This window comes from Eleutherodactylus coqui, chromosome 2, assembly GCF_035609145.1.
Source record: "Eleutherodactylus coqui strain aEleCoq1 chromosome 2, aEleCoq1.hap1, whole genome shotgun sequence".
Lineage (NCBI taxonomy): Eukaryota > Metazoa > Chordata > Amphibia > Anura > Eleutherodactylidae > Eleutherodactylus > Eleutherodactylus coqui.
In genome coordinates, this window is record NC_089838.1 from 318,675,648 (window position 1) to 318,695,153 (window position 19,506).

General features: G+C 42.3%; 1 protein-coding gene across 1 annotated transcript in view; it reads left to right on the plus strand.

The window, feature by feature from the left end:
* LOC136610271 (A.superbus venom factor 1-like) overlaps positions 1 to 19,506 on the plus strand; it is a 210,763-nt gene that overhangs the window by 14,116 nt on the left and 177,141 nt on the right. The window contains exons 3-8 of the mRNA XM_066589504.1: positions 265 to 427; positions 11,103 to 11,173; positions 11,273 to 11,364; positions 13,442 to 13,521; positions 16,496 to 16,583; positions 19,082 to 19,184. Coding sequence (XP_066445601.1) covers positions 265 to 427; positions 11,103 to 11,173; positions 11,273 to 11,364; positions 13,442 to 13,521; positions 16,496 to 16,583; positions 19,082 to 19,184 — 597 coding nt within the window. The remainder of the gene's footprint in view (positions 1 to 264; positions 428 to 11,102; positions 11,174 to 11,272; positions 11,365 to 13,441; positions 13,522 to 16,495; positions 16,584 to 19,081; positions 19,185 to 19,506) is intronic.

Genomic DNA, 19,506 nt, shown 5'->3' on the forward strand with positions numbered 1-19,506 from the left:
TCGCTCATCCCTAGTGCTTACCCACTACAGTTTTTTTTCACTGCGAAATTTACAGCTTTTTTTTTCTGCAGGGGTCTATGGGACTTGTAATGTTAAAATCGCGGTAAATTGCGATTTTGCGCGATCGCGATTTTAACATTACAAGGATTCCCCCCATATGAATCGAGCAGCAGCCGAGCTAACATACTGCTGTTCCGTTCATCTCTTTAGGACTGCCAAATAGAATCTTAGTAACCATTGTATAATTGTGTTTTGTTAATCAAGATTAAATCTCAGGATCTCCTGGATGAAGTAAAGAAAACTTATTATGTATCTGTCCAAGTGAGTTCACCGCAGTGCACCATGGAGAAGGTCGTCCTTGTGTCTTTCCAAGGTGGATACATATTCATTCAGACGGATAAAACAATTTACACTCCAGGATCCAGAGGTAAAAAACATTTACCGTCTTCTTGTACACACCAGCACCATTGACACCTTACCACACATCGTAAAGTTCTGTTTCTTTTTCTTATAAATTAAGTTGACCCAGAACTCCATCATTTTGTTTGTTGATTGGAAGCAGGGGATTTGTTTCAAAATCAGAGCATCGACCCCCTATAGAGACAGAGCATGTAGTAAGTAGGTTCACCAAAATTCACTGGTGACTCTTTAAAAACCAAAAAGAATAAAATGCCATGAGCTATTAATTCTATGGTATGCCCTAGCTGCGTGTGAACAATGCGGTCACAGAGTGCTGGCAACCAGCTTATATGGGGGCACCCGGTGAATGTAGGCTGAGGGGTGAAGAAAAAGTTGTAAACTCCGCGCTCACCGGGTCCGCGAAGATTGTACAAAGTAATCGAAGTGGTATAAAATGATATACAGTGGGGAAAAAAAGTATTTAGTCAGATACCAATTGTACAAGTTCTCCCACTTAAAAAGATGGGAGAGGCCTGTAATTGACATCACAGGTAGACCTCAACTATGAGAGACAACTTGAGAAAACACATCCAGAAAATGATATTGTCTGATTTTTAACGAATTTATTTGCAAATTATGGTGGAAAATAAGTATTTGGTCAATAACAAAAGTTCATCTCAATACTTTGTTATATATCCTTTATTGGCAATGACAGAGGTCAAACGTTTTCTGAAAGTCCTCACAAGGTTGGCACACACTGTTGCTGGTATGTTGGCCCATTCCTCCATACAGATCTCCTCAAGAGCAGTGATGTTTTGGGGCTGACGCTGGGCAACACCGACTTTCACCTCCCTCTAAAGGTTTTCTATAGGGTTGAGATCTGGAGACCGGCTAGGCCACTCCAGGACCTTGAAATGCTTTGTACGAAGCCACTCCTTCGTTGCCCTGGCGGTGTGCTTGGGATCATTATCATGCTGAAGACCTAGCCGCGTTTCCTCTTCAGTGCCCTTGCTGATGGAAGGAGGTTTGCACTTTAAATCTCACGATACATGGCCCCATCCATTCTTTCATGTATACAGATCAGTTGTCCTGGTCCCTTTGCAAAGAAACAGCCCCAAAGCATGATGTTGGCACCCCCATGCTTCACAGTAGGTATGGTGTTCTTTGGATACAACTCAGCATCTTTCTCCTCCAAACACGACGAGTTGTGTTTCTACCAAACAGTTCTACTTTGGTTTCATCTGACCATATGACATTCTCCCAATACTCTTCTGGATCATCCAAATGCTCTCTAGCAAACCTCAGTCGGCCCCAGACATGTATTGGCTTAAGCAGGGGGACACCGCAGGATCTGAGTCCCTGGCGGCGTAGTGTGTTACTGATGGTAGCCTTTGTTACGTTGGTCCCAGCTCTCTGCAGGTCATTCACTAGGTTCCCCCGTGTGGTTCTTGGATTTTTACCCACCGTTCTTGTGATCATTTTGACCCCACGGGGTGAGATCTTGCGTGGAGCCCCAGATCGAGGGAGATTATCAGTGATCTTGTATCTCTTCCATTTTCTAATCATTGCTCCCACAGTTGATTCCTTCACACCAAGCTGCTTGCCTATTGCAGATTCAGTCTTCCCAGTCTGGTGCAGGGCTACAATTTTGTTTCTGGTGTCCTTCGACAGCTCTTTGGTCTTCACCATAGTGGAGTTTGGAGTGTGACTGCTTGAGGTTGTGGACAGGTGTCTTTTATACTGATAACAAGTTCAAACAGATGCCATTACTACAGGTAATGAGTGGAGAACAGAGGGGCGTCTTAAAGAAGAAGTTACAGGTCTGTGAGACCCAGAAATCTTGCTTGTTTGTAGGTGGCCAAATACTTATTTTCTATCATAATTTGCAAATAAATTAGTTAAAAATCAGACAATGTGATTTTCTGGATGTGTTTTCTCATGTTGTCTCTCATAGTTGAGGTCTACCTGTGATGTCAATTACAGGCCTCTCTTTTTTTTTAAGTGGGAGACTTTGTACAATTGGTAACTGACTAAATACTTTTTTTCCCCACTATACCTATATTTTATTGTAATGCGTTTTGGCGTACGAAAAGGACGCCTTTTTCAAGCATATAACAATAACACAAACTAGAACCAACATATATAACAAACATGTAATGCACTCACTTTTAGGAGACACGCTGGACGCTAGTAGTGATTAGCATATGGCGTCATCAGGGGAGAAGAATGTCAAATGACGAACAAGCGTAAGTCACGTGGTGTTATGGAACGCTCCAATGAAAAGTTAAATGGAACACAGGGTGTGCGTTCCACAGTTACTATACACTGGAATATGACGTAGCTGCATCTCATTCATAAAAACTAAGGTGACAAGTGCAGAATTGGTTTATATGGGTAATCTCATTCACTAAACCACGGGTGACAACTGCATTTTCATAGTCACAAATCTAAGCCAGAAAATACAAGTATATGACCTCAAACATGGTTTTTACAAAGTTAAAAATTAAAATAATTGGACAAATTGACAATTGTTAATGTATTATCCTCGTTGAATACAATTGTCAATCTGTCCAGTTATTTTGATTTTGATATTGTAGCTTGTATCTGAATGTATTTCAACTTTGTAAAAAGAATGTATCGGCTGTTTCATTCCATTTCTTTTTGGTTCATAAAGGAGATTTTTCCTCTCTACAAGTCTGCGGTATTAAAACAGTTAACTGCCCATTATGGGGTGGAGATCATCATTTCAGAATTCTCGATAGAGAGGCATTTTGAAAGCATATTTTGCAAACTTATGAACTGCAAAGTATGAACTGCCAAATGGACTTTTTATTGCATTATTAGTTATTTATGTTTTGTTTCCTTGTAATTGTATTTTGCCTCTGGGGTCATGTGTTCTTGTTTCAAGCATCTCATTGGCTGTCTGTGATATATGTGTTACTCACATGTACCTAACGTCTATGATTAAGGGCAACACACTTGCCTGAAACATTGAAAACGACACATGTCCTCTGTTCCTTTATGTCTGCATGGATCGTTTTAATAAAGGCTGAAAACATTCTCCTTAGATCCGCTCAGCCAGATGATCCTCTCTCTCAGTGTGGCAGCGCCTTATGGAGCTACATGAATCCTCCACATCCTCGTTTGGTTATTTTCCGATTCTTCTGATGTTCTGAGGCACTGCTGTCAGTCCATCAGCATCCCGCAACACAATCACTTAGTTCTGCTACTCTATGTTATGAGCTTGGTTCCAGGGCTGTATTTATGTTATGAGCTTGGTTCCAGGGCTGTATTTATTTTATGAGCTTGGTTTCAGGGCTGTATTTATATTATGAGCTTAGTTCTGGGGCTGCATTTCTTCGTGACCTGTTCTGGTGTGGGTATGCTGATGTGAAGGCTATGAGCCTAAAACTTATATATATATATATATTTCATCCTGTCTCCTATGAACATCTTTGATATACGCTTCTGAGGGCTATGGGCCCAAAAACATATACAACTGTGGGGGGTCTTTCAACGGAGACCAGTGCTGATGTTGCCTGAGTCCAAATTCAAAGGAAAGCTATAGCACGTACTCGAGGAGAACCATAAGAAGCCACTATACACACAGCCTAGTGAATCAAATGAGTTCTGCTTTATTAGGAGAAGCACACAGCTTATATAGGCCGTCGCCCGCACAGGGTGCAACTTTGAAGAATTACTTAATCAGGTGACTAGTTTGAGAAACAGAATATTAGCACATTTCATTCTTGCAAAAACTACTTATCTTGAAAAAGTACATCTGCTGCGTTCCGGTGCATCCGGCCACAAACTGTCAGTAAGCCCAGCCACAAACTGTGAGTAAGGAAACTTATCTGGTGCAAGGCCCGGACTAAAATGAGGAACTTCTAAGTCCCTCTTCTTATGTTACTCAGAAACAATATTAACCCTTAACATAATCCCCCATTTGGACATCAGAGCCACCATTATCTCCTGGTTCTGTCACCCATTGGTGCCGGCTCCAGCCGGGTCCCCATGTGGGAATGGTGCACTCTATGTCCATCTAGGGTACCAAGACATTCAAATGGGTGCAGAAAATCGGCTTTCAGTACATTTAGCTACGCATGAAATTATTACCTTCATTGCAATATATACACATAAGATTGTCATTACCACTTGTAATATAGTTTGTAGAATTCCCATGAACCAACCTCCTAACCCCCAGAACCAATTGGCAGGGTTCAAAGAACTAAATGTGTTACCCCACCAGCTATCCCGGGTTTCTTAGTGTTCATTTGTCCATGTAAGTAATTATTTCGGCGGAACAGGAACAACCAGGAAAAGAAGACTAGTGGCACCAGGTGCGTGTGTGCAAGTCCAACAGTCCTTCACCTGTGAGGTGTTTAGACCATCTATCAGTATTTGGTGGTGTCTAACAAAGTGGTTCTGGGCATTGTCATTTTTCACCCTCTCATAGGGGCGAAGCATAGCGTGAAAAATCCCATTAGTCCCAAAACAAACAACAGATCCTTCAACTTTCACCGAAGTAGGTGTGGTCAACAGAACTTGATATGGTCCGTCAAACCTTGGGTCCAAGGCCTTTTTTACGTGTCTTTTTACGACCACCCAGTCTCCAGGCTGCAAGGAGTGAGTCCCCTCTAGGTTGTCAGGGTCTGGAATTGAAGAAAACACTAGACCGTGTGTCACTTTCAGCTTACGACATAGTTCTTGTACATATTCAGTAACCTTATCACACCCTGCTGCAGGGCCTGTGGATGGTACAGGCCTAATCTTGGCACTGAGCCAAACAGTACTTCATACGGAGAAAGACCTGTTTTTCGATTGGGGGTGGTGCGTACAGAATAAAGAGCCATCGGGAGGCACTCTGGCCATGGTTTTCTAGTTTCAGCCATGGCTTTTTGGATTTTGAGTTTTAAAGTACCATTAAGTCTTTCTACTTTTCCCGAACTCTGCGGGTGGTTTGGAGTGTGAAACGCTTGTTCCACCCCAAGGGCTGACATCACCTCTCGCATCAATTCACCTGTAAAATGTGTACCTCTGTCACTCTCAATTGTCTCTAGTACCCCAAATCTACATACAAGTTCTGACACAAGTTTAGTCGCTGTACATTGTGCGGTGGCTTTGGACAGGTCCACGCACACAAGGACGTACTCATACCTGCCTGATTTGGGAAGCTGGATGTAATCAATTTGTAATCTCTGAAAGTGATCTGGGTGTGCACTTCCGGGGGCAGGGTGCACACTTCACATGCCTTCACATATGCCTTCGCCAACCTGTCGAACCCTGGAACATACCATACCTTGTCCACAACAGAAACCATGGCATTCCGAGAGGCATGCACTTTCCCGTGAGCTGGGACGGCGAGGTGGGGGTAGGCAGCCGCTGGTACATCATCTACGTCCTGTAGGACGCCAAATCCCACATCAGCAAGAGTAGTGGGACCAAGATCCAATTTACGGCACAAGGGGTCTTGCATCCTGTTCAGGAGAGCTGCAGCCTTGGCTGCCCTATCCGCTCTATCATTTCCCTTGCTCTCCGGTGACTGCCCCTGCGTGTGTGCTTTAACCTTTATTATGGCCACCTGTTCTGGCAACATGATGGCCTGCATTTAATCTTAATGGGCTTGCCTTGTGCCGTGAGAAAGCTCCTGGACCGCCAGATGGGTCCATAATCGTGTGCAGTACCAAAGGCGTACCTGGAATCAGTGTAGATGTTAGCAGTGGTACCTTTTGCAATTGTACAGGCCTCAGTTAGAGCATGGAGCTCAGCCTCCTGCACTGACATGTATGGTGGCAGTGGTTTTTGTACAAGCATCTCATTCAGAGTGACTACTTCAAAACCTGTTACAAACCTTCCTTCGTCATTCAGGTGTCTAGATCCATCCACAAACATTTCAAGGTGGAGGTTTAGGAGGGGTTTGTCAGTGACATGTGCGAACCCAGCTGTCTCCTGCTGCATGAGTTCTGCGTGTGCTGGTGTTCTGCGTCAAAGGCCTCCTCCTCATCATCAGTCAGAGAATTTGCAAAAAGCTGGTACCCTGTACTTACTCCCCCCATTTGAATCAGTGTCACCTAATGGTAATAAGGTGGCCGGATTCAAAGTGGTGCAACGTTGAAATGAGACATTGGATCAAGAGTGTACTGCAAGTTCCATTTTGATCTGTCTAGCAAGGGACAGATGTCTACGGCTTACCTGTGTCAGGATACCATGTATGTCATGTGGGGTGTAGATCACCGTGGTGTGATCTAGGACAACGTCAGAACATTTGTCCAGTAGCGCCTGAACTGCTAGAACCGCTCGGACGCATGATGGACACCCTCTAGCCACCGCGTCAAGATAGGCACTGTAGTATGCTATAGGTCGCTTTTTGTCACCATGCATTTGTGTCAGTACAGCGGTGGCGTGTCCTGCCATCTCAGTGACGTACATTTGGAAAGGTTTGTCATAGTCTGGCAGCCCCAGTGCGGGTGCACTGGTTATCTGTACTTTCAGCTGCAGGGTCAGGGCAAATGGCCGTGAACCCAAACAGTCATACAGAGGCTGCATGGTCATTGCGTATCCATGGCCGACAGTATGAAACCAGTCCCAAGAAGGTACGCAACTGGGCATGGGAGGTGGGAAGTTGCATGTCACTTACCACCTTCGTGCGCTCCGGCGTCAGGTGTTTAGTACCTGGACCTAGGCAGTGGCCCAGGAACACCACGTGAGACTTGCAGAACTGAAGTTTCTCTTTGCTGGCTTTGCAGCCATTCTACTCTGATGGAGGAAACACAAAAGGCTTAGTAATGCATTGAGGTAACTATTTGGGTCAGGAGTACATAAAAAGTAAATCATCAACATATTACAAGAGGGCGGTGCCCTCGGGAATTGGTCAGGCGTCTAATACCAGCTTCATGCATCTGGTGAACTGGTTTTGGGCTATTCTGTGCCCCTTGTGGCAGCACTGTCCAACAGTACTGCTTTCCTCTGGAAGTAAAATGCAAACAAATACTGACAGTCTGGCTGGCCCTTTATACCCTTTTTCTTGAAGGGGAACAATGGGGTATTGCCTCGGGAGACACATTCCTTAAGGGCTTTAAGTTGGCATAAAGAAAAGACGGTGTCTGCAATTGCATCTTCCTGGGCGTGTGCCAGGGGGTACTGACGGACCATGGGGGTTTTTTCCCCTTCTTTTAGGTAAGCCATTACCGGTGGGACTGACAGTCTGCCGAGGTCCTTCTGACTGGTAGCCCAAAGGCTCGAAGGAATGACACTAAGAGCTTGTTCCTCTGCGTGCGTAAGAGTGAGGACAGGGAGAGGTGTCGCTAGGTCTGCTGCCATCCGACAGAAGGTCGGGTGAATTTCAGACCCGGGGTGTATACGAGCCTCACCGGACGGATGAAGTTTGATACAAGATCCCAAGGGTCCCATCACATCGGTTCCCAATATGCTTTCAGGACTTTCCAGCACAAGGAAGCGCGTGAGGCATCGCGACCCTTCAGTGTCTTTTCTTTACTGGAAAAAGAGGGGTGTTTGCTGGAGAACGTATCTCACGCAAATCCCCCATCAGAACCAAGTCTCCCACTTGTTCCCCAATCAACATTTTTCTTGTGGGGAAACTAAAGGGATACTGTTTGACCCAGGGGTGTGTATCCTGGCTTCAGATTTACCATCATAGGGGGTATATTCAATTTCCCCATGTCTGTTTTGGAGATGGCTTACTGTTTGTCAGGACCTGCGGAAAGCTGAGTTTCTGCAGTAGCTATCAAGACAAACACATGAGCCGGATCCACCAAGAGAGCAGTTAATTTACAAACTTCTTCTGAACTGTCACCTGAGGTCTCAACCCGTACCGATCCATCTGGTGAGAATTTGATGGATGCAGCTCTTGTAACATATCAGTACAAATAACAAAGACATGAATTACAACAAGGCAGAATAATCCATAAATATCTATCCGCATTGGAATATTATATTCTTTAAGCAAATTCATTATTAATCTGATCCTGCCTGCAATGTCTCATCAAATTTGAGAAAAAAACTTTTCCTAACTACCCAAGCTTCTCACCCCCTCCTTTCGGAGAAGAGAGGAGGATGAAACATTACATACTTTTACATCATCTAGCTCCACCCCTTTGATACTGGTCGTTGGCGTGTTTCTCCTACAGAACATTCTCTCAGCGACAGTACAGTACTAACAGCATTTAGCAGTGATACAGACGTCCAACCAATCACAGAACTGACATTTACACAAAAAGCAAAAATATACCTTAAAATCCCTATATGTTTTCTATTTTTAAAACCGTATAATTCACGTAATTCATTACAAGTTTCTTATTTATATAGACGTTTGTCTTCCTTTCTATGACCCTGAATTTTATCTCTCTATGAAACAGAACAATAGCTAAAATATTAAAAAGCAGCGAGAACATTCAGACTTTAAACAGCATTAATCATTAGTAATTACAAGAGGTATATTTCTCTAAGGATATGAATAAACACATAGAAAAGACAACATACTAAGTGCTTCTAACAGCGCAACATTTTCTGCATTTTTAACCCTTGTATTCTTAAAAGCCCCCACAGACGTGAGTGGGGTATAACTCCTTTACACTTGTATGAAGAAGACTAAAACGTACAACAAAGATTAGATTACATAACATCAAGATATACAAGACAAACAATAATGGTTATTTGTCACGTAATTGTCCACAGATTCTGCATGAACTTGCTTTATGTCACAGAGGAACACAGACTATAAAAGGATTCCCTTTCTCTGATGTCTTTCATGTATTTTTCCCGTCCCTTTTTAAGTCCTATCTGTCTATGTATTTTATACGCTTGTCTGCAATCGTCTCCCCCTTCCCTCTCTTTAATTATCTCTATAGGGGTCAGATAAGCTTTAGACTGTTCAGACCCCATTTTGACTATTGGACTTACCTCTTGATTTACCACTATCACACAGTGTTGAGGATGTACACAGCTTCCTTCGGGTAAGTCAGGCGGTCACACAGACCTTATTATTTTTTTTCAACCACGAAGGTAATTTATTTCCCACTATTCATCACTAAGTATACAGGACCTTATTTCACACAGTTGCACTAAGGACACTTAGTCCCTGGTCCTGGAATAGTTTTACGGAACTACTACAGCAATCACTTAGACTACTTAGGGGGGTTTAGGGGAGACCAGACCTCTCTTCTAAGGGAACTTTTGATGATATTATAGCAGATCCAGTAAAAGCAAATTATGGCTAAAAATGACACAGACTATCAACGTACAGATTTCAACAATTACTACAGGCAACATGGCATGAAAATATCCCAGTAGTGAGTTCTTCCGTCTAATACAGTTTCATGAACAACTACACAAAGAGGTGGGGAACCTGAAAGTAACACATGCAGCGACTAACCTTCTGTCAACAGGAGACACAAGTCAGGGGAGCCCAGAGCTGAAAATGGCAAGTCAAGGGCTTACCCTACACCGGTGTTTTGTAGATCTGGGGTCCCGTGATCCTGGTCCTGGGGTGTTGGCAGTTGGTGCCGTCAGGTATCGGCTGCAGGTGAAGAGGAGTCCCCGCCCCACAATGGGCGCCAAGTAAACTGTGGGGGGTCTTTCAACGGAGACCAGTGCTGATGTTGCCTGAGTCCAAATTCAAAGGAAAGCTATAGCACATACTCGAGGAGAACCATAAGAAGCCACTATACACACAGCCTAGTGAATCAAATGAGTTCTGCTTTATTAGGAGAAGCACACAGCTTATATAGGCCGTCGCCCGCACAGGGTGCAACTTTGAAGAATTACTTAATCAGGTGACTAGTTTGAGAAACAGAATATTAGCACATTTCATTCTTGCAAAAACTACTTATCTTGAAAAAGTACATCTGCTGCGTTCCGGTGCATCCGGCCACAAACTGTCAGTAAGCCCAGCCACAAACTGTCAGTAAGCAAACTTATCTGGTGCAAGGCCTGGACTAAAATGAGGAACTTCTAAGTCCCTCTTCTTATGTTACTCAGAAACAAGATTAACCCTTAACACATATATATTTCATTCTGTCTCCTATGAACATCTTTGATGAACGCTTGTACATTCATGTGTTGCTTGTACGGCAAGATTGCATTGTTACAGGAATTAGAAATAGAGAATAGTACTCAGCAAACATATATATCTTACATTCTTCCTTATCTTCTGTTACACTGTTCAAAGGTCAGTGTGCAATAGTGTCCAGTAAAGACAATGCCTTAATGATTAACTGCTATCTATGTAAAAGCATATAACTGACTGAAATGTACACATATTGACAATAGACCACTCTCCTTTAAAATACTATATAAAGAAAGATGTTTTGTAATAAAGGTAGATTGCTTTTAGACACGGTCATGATGTCTGTGTCCATTGCTTTCTCACGGCGGCCGCCATAACCACCTCTAATTTGCAGTCTCACAGTATATTAACGGAGCGATTGAATTTCCCTAACACTGACATCTTGCTGCTTATCTCCAAAAGCAGAATACAGACTGCCTATCAGTGCAAAATGTATAGTTTCTTTCTTATGATGGGAGGAGATTCCACACAGTGTACATCTAACCTATAGCTGGCACTGATTAAAGGACATAAGTAATGATTACAGATCTAGGAGTCAGAAATCCCTAAAGATAGCATACAGCATGTATTTCTCTGTGGCCCATTTCTTGCAGTAATAGGCGACCTTCTGTTTCATCAGTTCTCTGCCGTATTTACCCTCTGAACTACCTGATGCAACGGACAGAACAGAAAGTAATCATTAAGATTAGGGTAAGTCTTTTCCGTGAGCTCCCCGTTACACTCGACTTGTTACTTAATCTATGTGACTCCTTTTTGCTTTTTTTAAATGTTTTTTTGCTTCTTTCCCAGAACCCAGATGGGATCGTTACATTAAAAGATCAAGAGTTCCCTAATAAATCCAGCATTATCTCGAAGAGCTATCATCTGTCTGAACTAGCAAAGTACGAAAAATAGTGACACAAGACTACTTTGCGCTGCAGAGATTTCCTTGATATTACAACAGGAAGCTTGAAGGATATTAAAGAGAAGCTGTCATCCATCCTGACATGAATATTTTATTAAATACCTGTATTTGCTGCTGTGAGATAATAATTCTACATCATCTTTCCTCAGGACTCTGCATTGTGCCGTTTCTCGGTTATTCCTACTGAATGTTTATGAATAAATTAACAACTAGGTGTTACCACCCAACTTCTGAAAGGGGTGTGTCCCTACATAGTCTGACACTTGCACCACTGATTGGACAGTCTCAGTGTGCTAGGACACACCTCCAACTGGTAACACCCAGCTGTCAGTGTATTCATAAATCTAACAATAACACAGGAATGGAACAACATAAAGCTCTAAGATAAGATGCTCGAGAATTGTTGTTTAATGAAGAATACAAGTGTTTACAAAGTAGACATGTAGGAAGAACTGACAGTTCCTCTTAGGTTTTCACACCAATCTACATTCAAGGATTTTTTCTTGTGGGGTTAAAAAAATTACATAGGCAAGGAAAGGCTAAAACTAGAAAAACAAGACCTTCTCACTTTTTCTGTGGCCTCCCCGGTCAAGCACAGCAATCCTGATTGCTTTAATATCAGAAGATATTGAGTGACTTTAGGTTGTCCCACAGCGGACTTTCACGGTGGAAATCCACTGCGGGAAAATGCTATGCCCATGATCAGGCGGCCTTAGGCTGAAAGAAGACAAATTTCCGTTTAGTTCAGCCTGTTTCCACCTCCACTTGTTGATCCAGAGGAAGGAAAAAAAACACAATAAGACAGAAGTCAATTTAGCCCATTTAGGGGCAAAAATTCCTTCCCGACTCTATAATGCCAATCAGAATAATCCCTGGATCAACGTTTGAAAGTTCCTACCTGGCTCCAAGACCCGGATCAACAACCCCGCTGGTTATTTAAGGTCTATATCATGTAATATCATAGCGCTCTAAAAAGGCATCTAGTTTCCTCTTAAACTCCTCTATGGACTTTGCTATCACCACGTCCTCAGGCAGAGAGTTCCACAGTCTCACTGCTCTTACAGTAAAGAACCCCCTTATGTGTTGGTGATGAAACCTGCTTTCCTCTAGACGTAGCAGATGCCATTTTGTTGCCATCACAGTCCTGGGTATAAACAAGTCATGGGAGAGATCCTTGTATTGTCCCCTCATGTATTTATACATAGTTGTTTGGTCGCCCCAATTTGGATAGCCTCTCTGGGTATTCCACTCTTCTCATTCCATTTATTAATTTAGTTGCCCTTTTTTAAACCCCTCAAGCACTGCAACATCTTTCCTGATCACCGGTGACCAGAACTGTACGCAGTATTCCATGTGAGGCCTGACAAGTGCCTTATATAGTAGAAGAATAATGTTCTCGTCCCTCGCCCCTATACCTCTTTTAATCCACCCCAAGACTTTGTTTGCTTTTGCAGCAGCTGACTGGCATTGGTTGCTCCAGTTAAGTCTACAGTCCACTAGTACCTCCAGGTCTTTTTCCATCTCACTTTTCCCTAGCAGTACCCAATTTAGTGTATCTTGGTGACATCAATATTGAACTTCATCTGCAATTTTTTTTACCCAAACCCCAACTTATTTATGTCTATTTGTAGCCGCACATTGTCCTCCGTTGTATTAATTGTCTTGTATAGTTTTGTATCATCTACAAATATTGCTATTTTGCTGTGCAGCCCCTCTATCAGGTCGTTGATAAATATATTGAACAGAATGGGACCCAATACTGAACCCTGTGGCCCCCCACTAGTCACCGTGGCCCAATCAGAGTACGAACCATTTATTACCCCCCTCTGCTTTCTATCTCTGAGCCAGTTCTTTACCCAGATACACACTTTTTCACCCAATCCGAGCTGCCTCATTTTATATATCAACCTATTATGCGGCGCAATGTCAAACGCTTTTGAAAAATCCAGATATACAATCAATAGACTCTCCATTGTTATCTCCATATTAGGACCAAAATTAAGCTGAAATAGTCAGTTAAGTCTAAATGCTGACGGAGTTTCCTTTCCTTGCAGGCTTGGCATCTGGAACATCACAGCCCATTATGACAACTCACATGAGCGGTTCTCTGCACACTTTGAAGTGAAAGAATATGGTAAGGAGATTTTGTAGGTAAAATTGATGATTAGCAATCTGGCCCCAGTTTATACAGGGGTTGTAAACTAGGTTTCCTTTAGTTCAGATTGGCAGGTATGTCCAGTTATGATGGTATACAGATGTAGTAAATGTTAATTTATCACAACGTGTTAAATGTCAAGTTAACCATAATGCTGCAAATTGAGCTAATACTATGTGCCAGTTATGTAAATGATTGCTACATCTGAACCTGGATATTGGGTTATACCATTGTCAAAAATAGGCAAATGTGGTCTTAATAGGTTTAGAAAAACTTGGAGAATTCTTCTGCAAGATCTTCAAGGGTGAGTTCACACAGCGGAATTGTTGCAGAATTTTGACTGTGGAATGTTTGCTAAATTCAGCAACAATGCGCAGTATGAAGTGGGTGAAGGTTTTACAGAACCGCATTCACTTACAGCGGAGACAATCCGCAGCGGAAAATAGACATGCTCCATTCGTCGCGGTGTCAGGGCAGTGAAGCGCTACAGGTATATTCTTGTATTCCAAATTCAAGGGTGACGTACGAGCCGCTCGCAGAATCACTGACTGGTCACTCAGCATTTTGTGTAATCGACTGATTCCCCTTTATTTGTTAACTGACAGAAGTATTTATACGTTTTAGACAAAGACATTGAAAACAAGGCTAGAGGACGCCTTATGATACATAGTAAATGAATTGTAATAAGTTATTCCTATCATCGGTTATTAAAGCTCAGCCGCTGCAGTGACGTCGGGCTGCGGGCAGAATTCCCCTCAGGTCCTGTGCAGCCTGTATACTAACTGTTTCTAGGTTTGTTAAATAGTTAACATAGAAGCTTCCTGAGTCACTTTCGCGTCACATACTACATATCTGACTCTAAAATCATTAGTTGGTTAATGTATAGGCATTTCTGACAGTGATTAGCAAAAGTTCTTTAGTTAAATGCATTCATCTTAAGATATATGGAGATATAGCTATATATGTTGTAACAACGTTCTCCAGGGGGCGGGGAGGCAAGGACACGCTGGACAGGGTCGCGTATAAAACTTCCATCAGTTTTATTTCAGGCAAAGTAACAGAAACAAAGTTCATTCAACTTAACACTAAAAGATGCACCACGTAGGGTGCTCAGGGGGTTTTCACAGGTCCACGCTGCAAGGTGGTATTTCCTCCTCAGCTGATCAGACACTGACTCCATGGACCTGCAGCCTTTTATGCCCCAGTAACGGAGTCGTGCCTACAGCTGAGTTGAGAGCCAGGGTGAATCTATGGACTGGATCTCCACCCTGTCCAGACTAAGAGCCTCGGAGGGAGATATACTCCATCCAGAACTTCACCCTTTAACTGCCTACAATGTATATAGAAAGATAAATATATAAATAGAAATAACTATTTTTTATCTGTTTTTCTAAATAGACTAATTATGCAGGCGAATATATGTTTCAAAGCAAAAGCAAGTTTTCAATCACTCATAGTTTTTTCTCTCCCTTTCCCATGGGGGTTGCATGTAGTTTCAATCTAGTATAGGAGAAAATTAATTCGGCGTACCTCAGGAGGCCTTCTAAAATGACCTTTAATTCCTCTGACTTCTTGGTACATGAGCCAAAACTCTGGATAACTGCTAAGGACATAGCGATGGAAAAACACCCAGAATAGGATAAAGGACAAGATGTCGTCAAGATACACAAAAGGGAGGAAGAAAGACAAAATAGAATAAAAGACAAGACGGAGTACAGGAGACATTGTGACTTCTCTCAAAACGGAAAAGTGACAGATCTTCACTGAGGATTTCATTCATTGCAATGTAACAAGTGAAATCTGCACAAAAATCCACAACAAAATCTGCATACAGATACTGATGTCAAATTGCGACGTGTGATCACACTCTAATGGTGGCTATAATGTTACCGGACTTTCAGCAAAATAGATACTGTGAATTGCATTTTGTCATTTAGAGCATTATAAAGGGCGGTGGGATCCGGTAACATATAATAAGAGCCAATTATTTATGCACAAACAAACAAACAAAGAATCCGATAGACGGTAGGGGATACGTATATTATGTGTATTATCTTATCACAGTTCGAGACCAGTACAGATCCTTATTTGGATCCTATGCCTAACTAAGATCAGTAGGGGGTTCCACTAGTTAAATACCGCAATCCCTGCGACTGTCGATGGTATAATTCTGATGACTCCTATTCTGTCCTAGTTAGACATAACTCTCATAGTTCTTTATATATGATAGAGATTGTTATATAGTGGAATAGAGTAACCCTCTCAGATACCCTTCCCTACGCGTTTCGCCCATATGTGGGCTCCTCAGGGGCTATGGTAAAACAAAATATGTTCTTTCGGGATTAGTTTAGTAGTCTATTGAACACCATCAAATAATGTCAGCAATATACTAGAGAGACTATAATCCAATAAACAAGGTGGATTACGTGGATAGTCGTGTACCGGGTACTTAAACGGTGTCGTACCCAACTGCGGAACCAGGTTGTTCACTAGGTAAAAGTTAGTCCCTATTGTGAACTGATCGATAGGTCATATGATACTATATCGCCTGGGAATATGGATAAGAGCCAGAGTGCGATGCTCAGCCATAAGTTAATGCCTAGGGCAGTACCAAAATAAAAATAAAAACTGTACTCTGGATATATTCCCAGCCTTGCTAGACGCGGTTTTACTAGAACCCTTCCAGGGTGAGCAATAATACAGTTATTACCAAAAGATTTATTATCTAGCTCATCCTATTTTAAATGCTTAAACTGCAATCTAAGAGAGGATTCTGCATCCAGCAGAAACATAGGTTTCCCTCCCTATCTAGATCAACAATGGATCAGACATGCACCAGAGCACAACAAAGAAACAAACAGAGCGCCAGCATGACAGTCCTAGTGGTGACTAGATTTTACTGCTCCGGTGAATTGATTTTCCAATTATTTATGCAGCTGTATTTTTCCCCCAGTGTTACCAAGTTTTGAAGTTACCATAAAGGCGGAGAAAAGTTTCATGTACCTGGATGATAAAACATTTTCTGTAACAATTAAAAGTCAGTAAGTAAATGTGTGATCGTAGTAACATAAAGACCAACATTATGGATTGGAGAACTCGGCTGATGCAGACTGCATTTGGAAAGTCTTCAGATCGCTTCACTTTTTTTTTTACATTTTGTTATGTTGCAGCCTTGTGCAAATTGAAAAAAAAAGTTTTCCCCCATCATTCTGGACATAATACCCCATAAACACAAAGTGGAAACTAGAAATCTCTGTAAATTTTGTAAAAATTAAAAGCTAAGACCCCATTTACACTGACAGATGATCATTTAAAAGTCGCTCAAACGATAGTTTGAGTGACAGTTTTGAGCAATCATCTTTGTATAGTTAATAGTAACTAAGTAGCTACTAAAGAGCTGTGCAGGCAGAGCGGGAAACCGTCGCTATCGCTCAGTGAACAATACAGCTGTTTTGCATAAGCAAACAGCTGTATTGTTCTCTGCGATTACAGCTCAAGTTCCACTGTAAACTACCAGCGGGACATGGGCTGAAAGAATCTTATCAGCACTGCCAACTGTGATAACAGCCTGCACCACTGATAAGAGTTCATTGCTCAATTCAAGTAAACTAGAATTGAGCAAGAAACGACTCGTGCACGAAAACTGCATGATGTCCATGCATTTAGACGCAATGGTTATCACTTAAAAGATGGCTTTGAGTGAATTTTGAGTGAGAATCATTGAGTCTAAATGGGCCTTAACATTTCACATTGACATAAGTATTCTCACCCATTGGTGTGACACTTGAAACTTAGCTCGGGGGCCTTCCATTCCTCTTGATCATCTTTGAGATGTTTCCTCACTTTGATTGGAATCACCTGTGGTCAGTTCAGTTCATTAGACATAATTTTTAAAGACACCCCAGTGTCTAAGTAAAGGTCTCACAGCTTACAATACATAACAGAGCCAAAACCATGTCAAGAGGAGGGAAGAACTGGCTATAGGGCTTGAGACAGGATTGTGTGGAGGCGCAGATCTGGAGAGGCAGCAAAAACATTTCTGCTGCACTGAAAGTTCCCAAGAGCCCAGCGTTTTCCATGGTTCTTACATGGATGAAGTTTAGAACAACCAGGACTCTTCCTGGAGCTGCTGACCCACCAAACTAAGTAATCATGGGAGTAGGGGCTTGGAAAGAGAGGTGACCAAGAACCCAATGGTCACTCTGGTTGAGCTGTGTGCAGATGGAAATACTTCCAGAAGATCAACCATCACTGCAGCCTCCACCAATCTGGGCTTTATGGCAGAGTGGCCAGAAAGAAGCCTTTCCTCAGTAAAAGACAAGTCTTTTGCTTGATAAAAAAAAGCAACTACAGAACTCTTAGATTGTGAGAAACAAGATTTTCTGGTCTGATGAAACCAAGATTGAGCTTTTTGGACTCAATTCTAAACATTATATCCGGAAACCAGGCTCTGCTCATCACCTGCTTAATACCATCAGTACAGTGAAGAATAGTCATGGCAACATCATGCTATGAGGGTGTTTTCAGCAACTGGGGCAGGGAGACTGGTCAGCATTGATGAAAGCTAAATAGAGCAAAGTACACAGATATTCTTAATGAAAATCTGATCCAGAGCACAAAAGACCTCAGACTGGGTAGAAGGCTAACCTTCCAACAAGACAATGACCCTGAGCACACAGCCAAGAGAACATAAGAGTTGTTTAGGGAAAACTCTGTGAATATCCTTGAGTGGCCCAGCCAGAGCCCTGACGTGAACCCAATCGAAAATCTCTGGAGACGCCTGAAAATGGCTGCCCACAGCTGGCTCCCATCCAACCTGACAGTGCTTGAGAGAATTTGCAGAGAAGGCAGAAAATCCACAAATCCAGTTCTGTAAACCTTGTGGCATCATAAACAAGAAAACTGGAGGCTCTAATTACTGCCAAAAGCGTTATTATGGGGTACTGGGTGCAGAATAAGGAAAAACTTGATTTATTTTTAAGGCCATAACATGACAAAATGTAGAAAGGATTATGAACGGGTTTGAAGACTTTCCGAATGCATTGTATATTATATTGTAACCAAGCCAAGTGAACAAACCTCTATAAGAATGTCCACGCTGAGCTACGTAAAGAAGTATTCCAATTTCCCAGCTAGTAAACTTATGGCATATCCAAAGAAAATGTCATGAATATCTGGTAGAAGTGGATCCCACCTCCAGGTCCAGCAACTATTTGGTGAATGGGGGTTCCTGGACTCCACCAGCCACCACATTCAGATGGAGAATGAATGAAGAGGCGGCCACACATGTGATTGGCTCTGTTCATTCACTTTAGAGTTACAGAAATAGCTGAGTCGGTTCAGGGTTGGGGGCCCCTTCTCCCAAAGGAAGGACCTACATCTATCAGACATTTATAGCAGATGTTCATACAAATCAATTTGTTTAATGTGACAGGCAAAACTTGTCCATTTGAGCATTGCTTCACCACAAACTGCTTTCTGAGTTACAAGTGTATGTGGTTTTCAGCCTAGTTGGACCTGATATTTCTCCAACACTTAGGTACCTTTACAAGAAGCCCGTTGACGGTGTAGCTTTTGTTGTCTTTGGTGTGAAGAAAGGTGATGAAAAGAAAAGTCTCACAGACTCACTGAGGAGGATTGAGGTAAGATAGATCAGTTTTAGGGAAAAGGCAACTATGAAAGGAACTGAGAAAACCCATTACCCATTGTATGTAATGTGACTGACCGACTAGATCAGATGCTCCCAATATTTTGCACTTTGTGAGCCATGTTCAACTTTGAGTGATGGCTGAGACCGACATTAAGATGAAAAGTTTAAGATGTTATTCACTGAATTGATACTTTATTAGAGCCAACAGCCTCTCATAATTGAAACTTTCCTGTATGGAAATTAGAGCAGCGACCCCGCAGTGCAGCATAAAATAACGTGAAAAGTTTTCCAGGATCAGTTTCAGTGTAAATCCA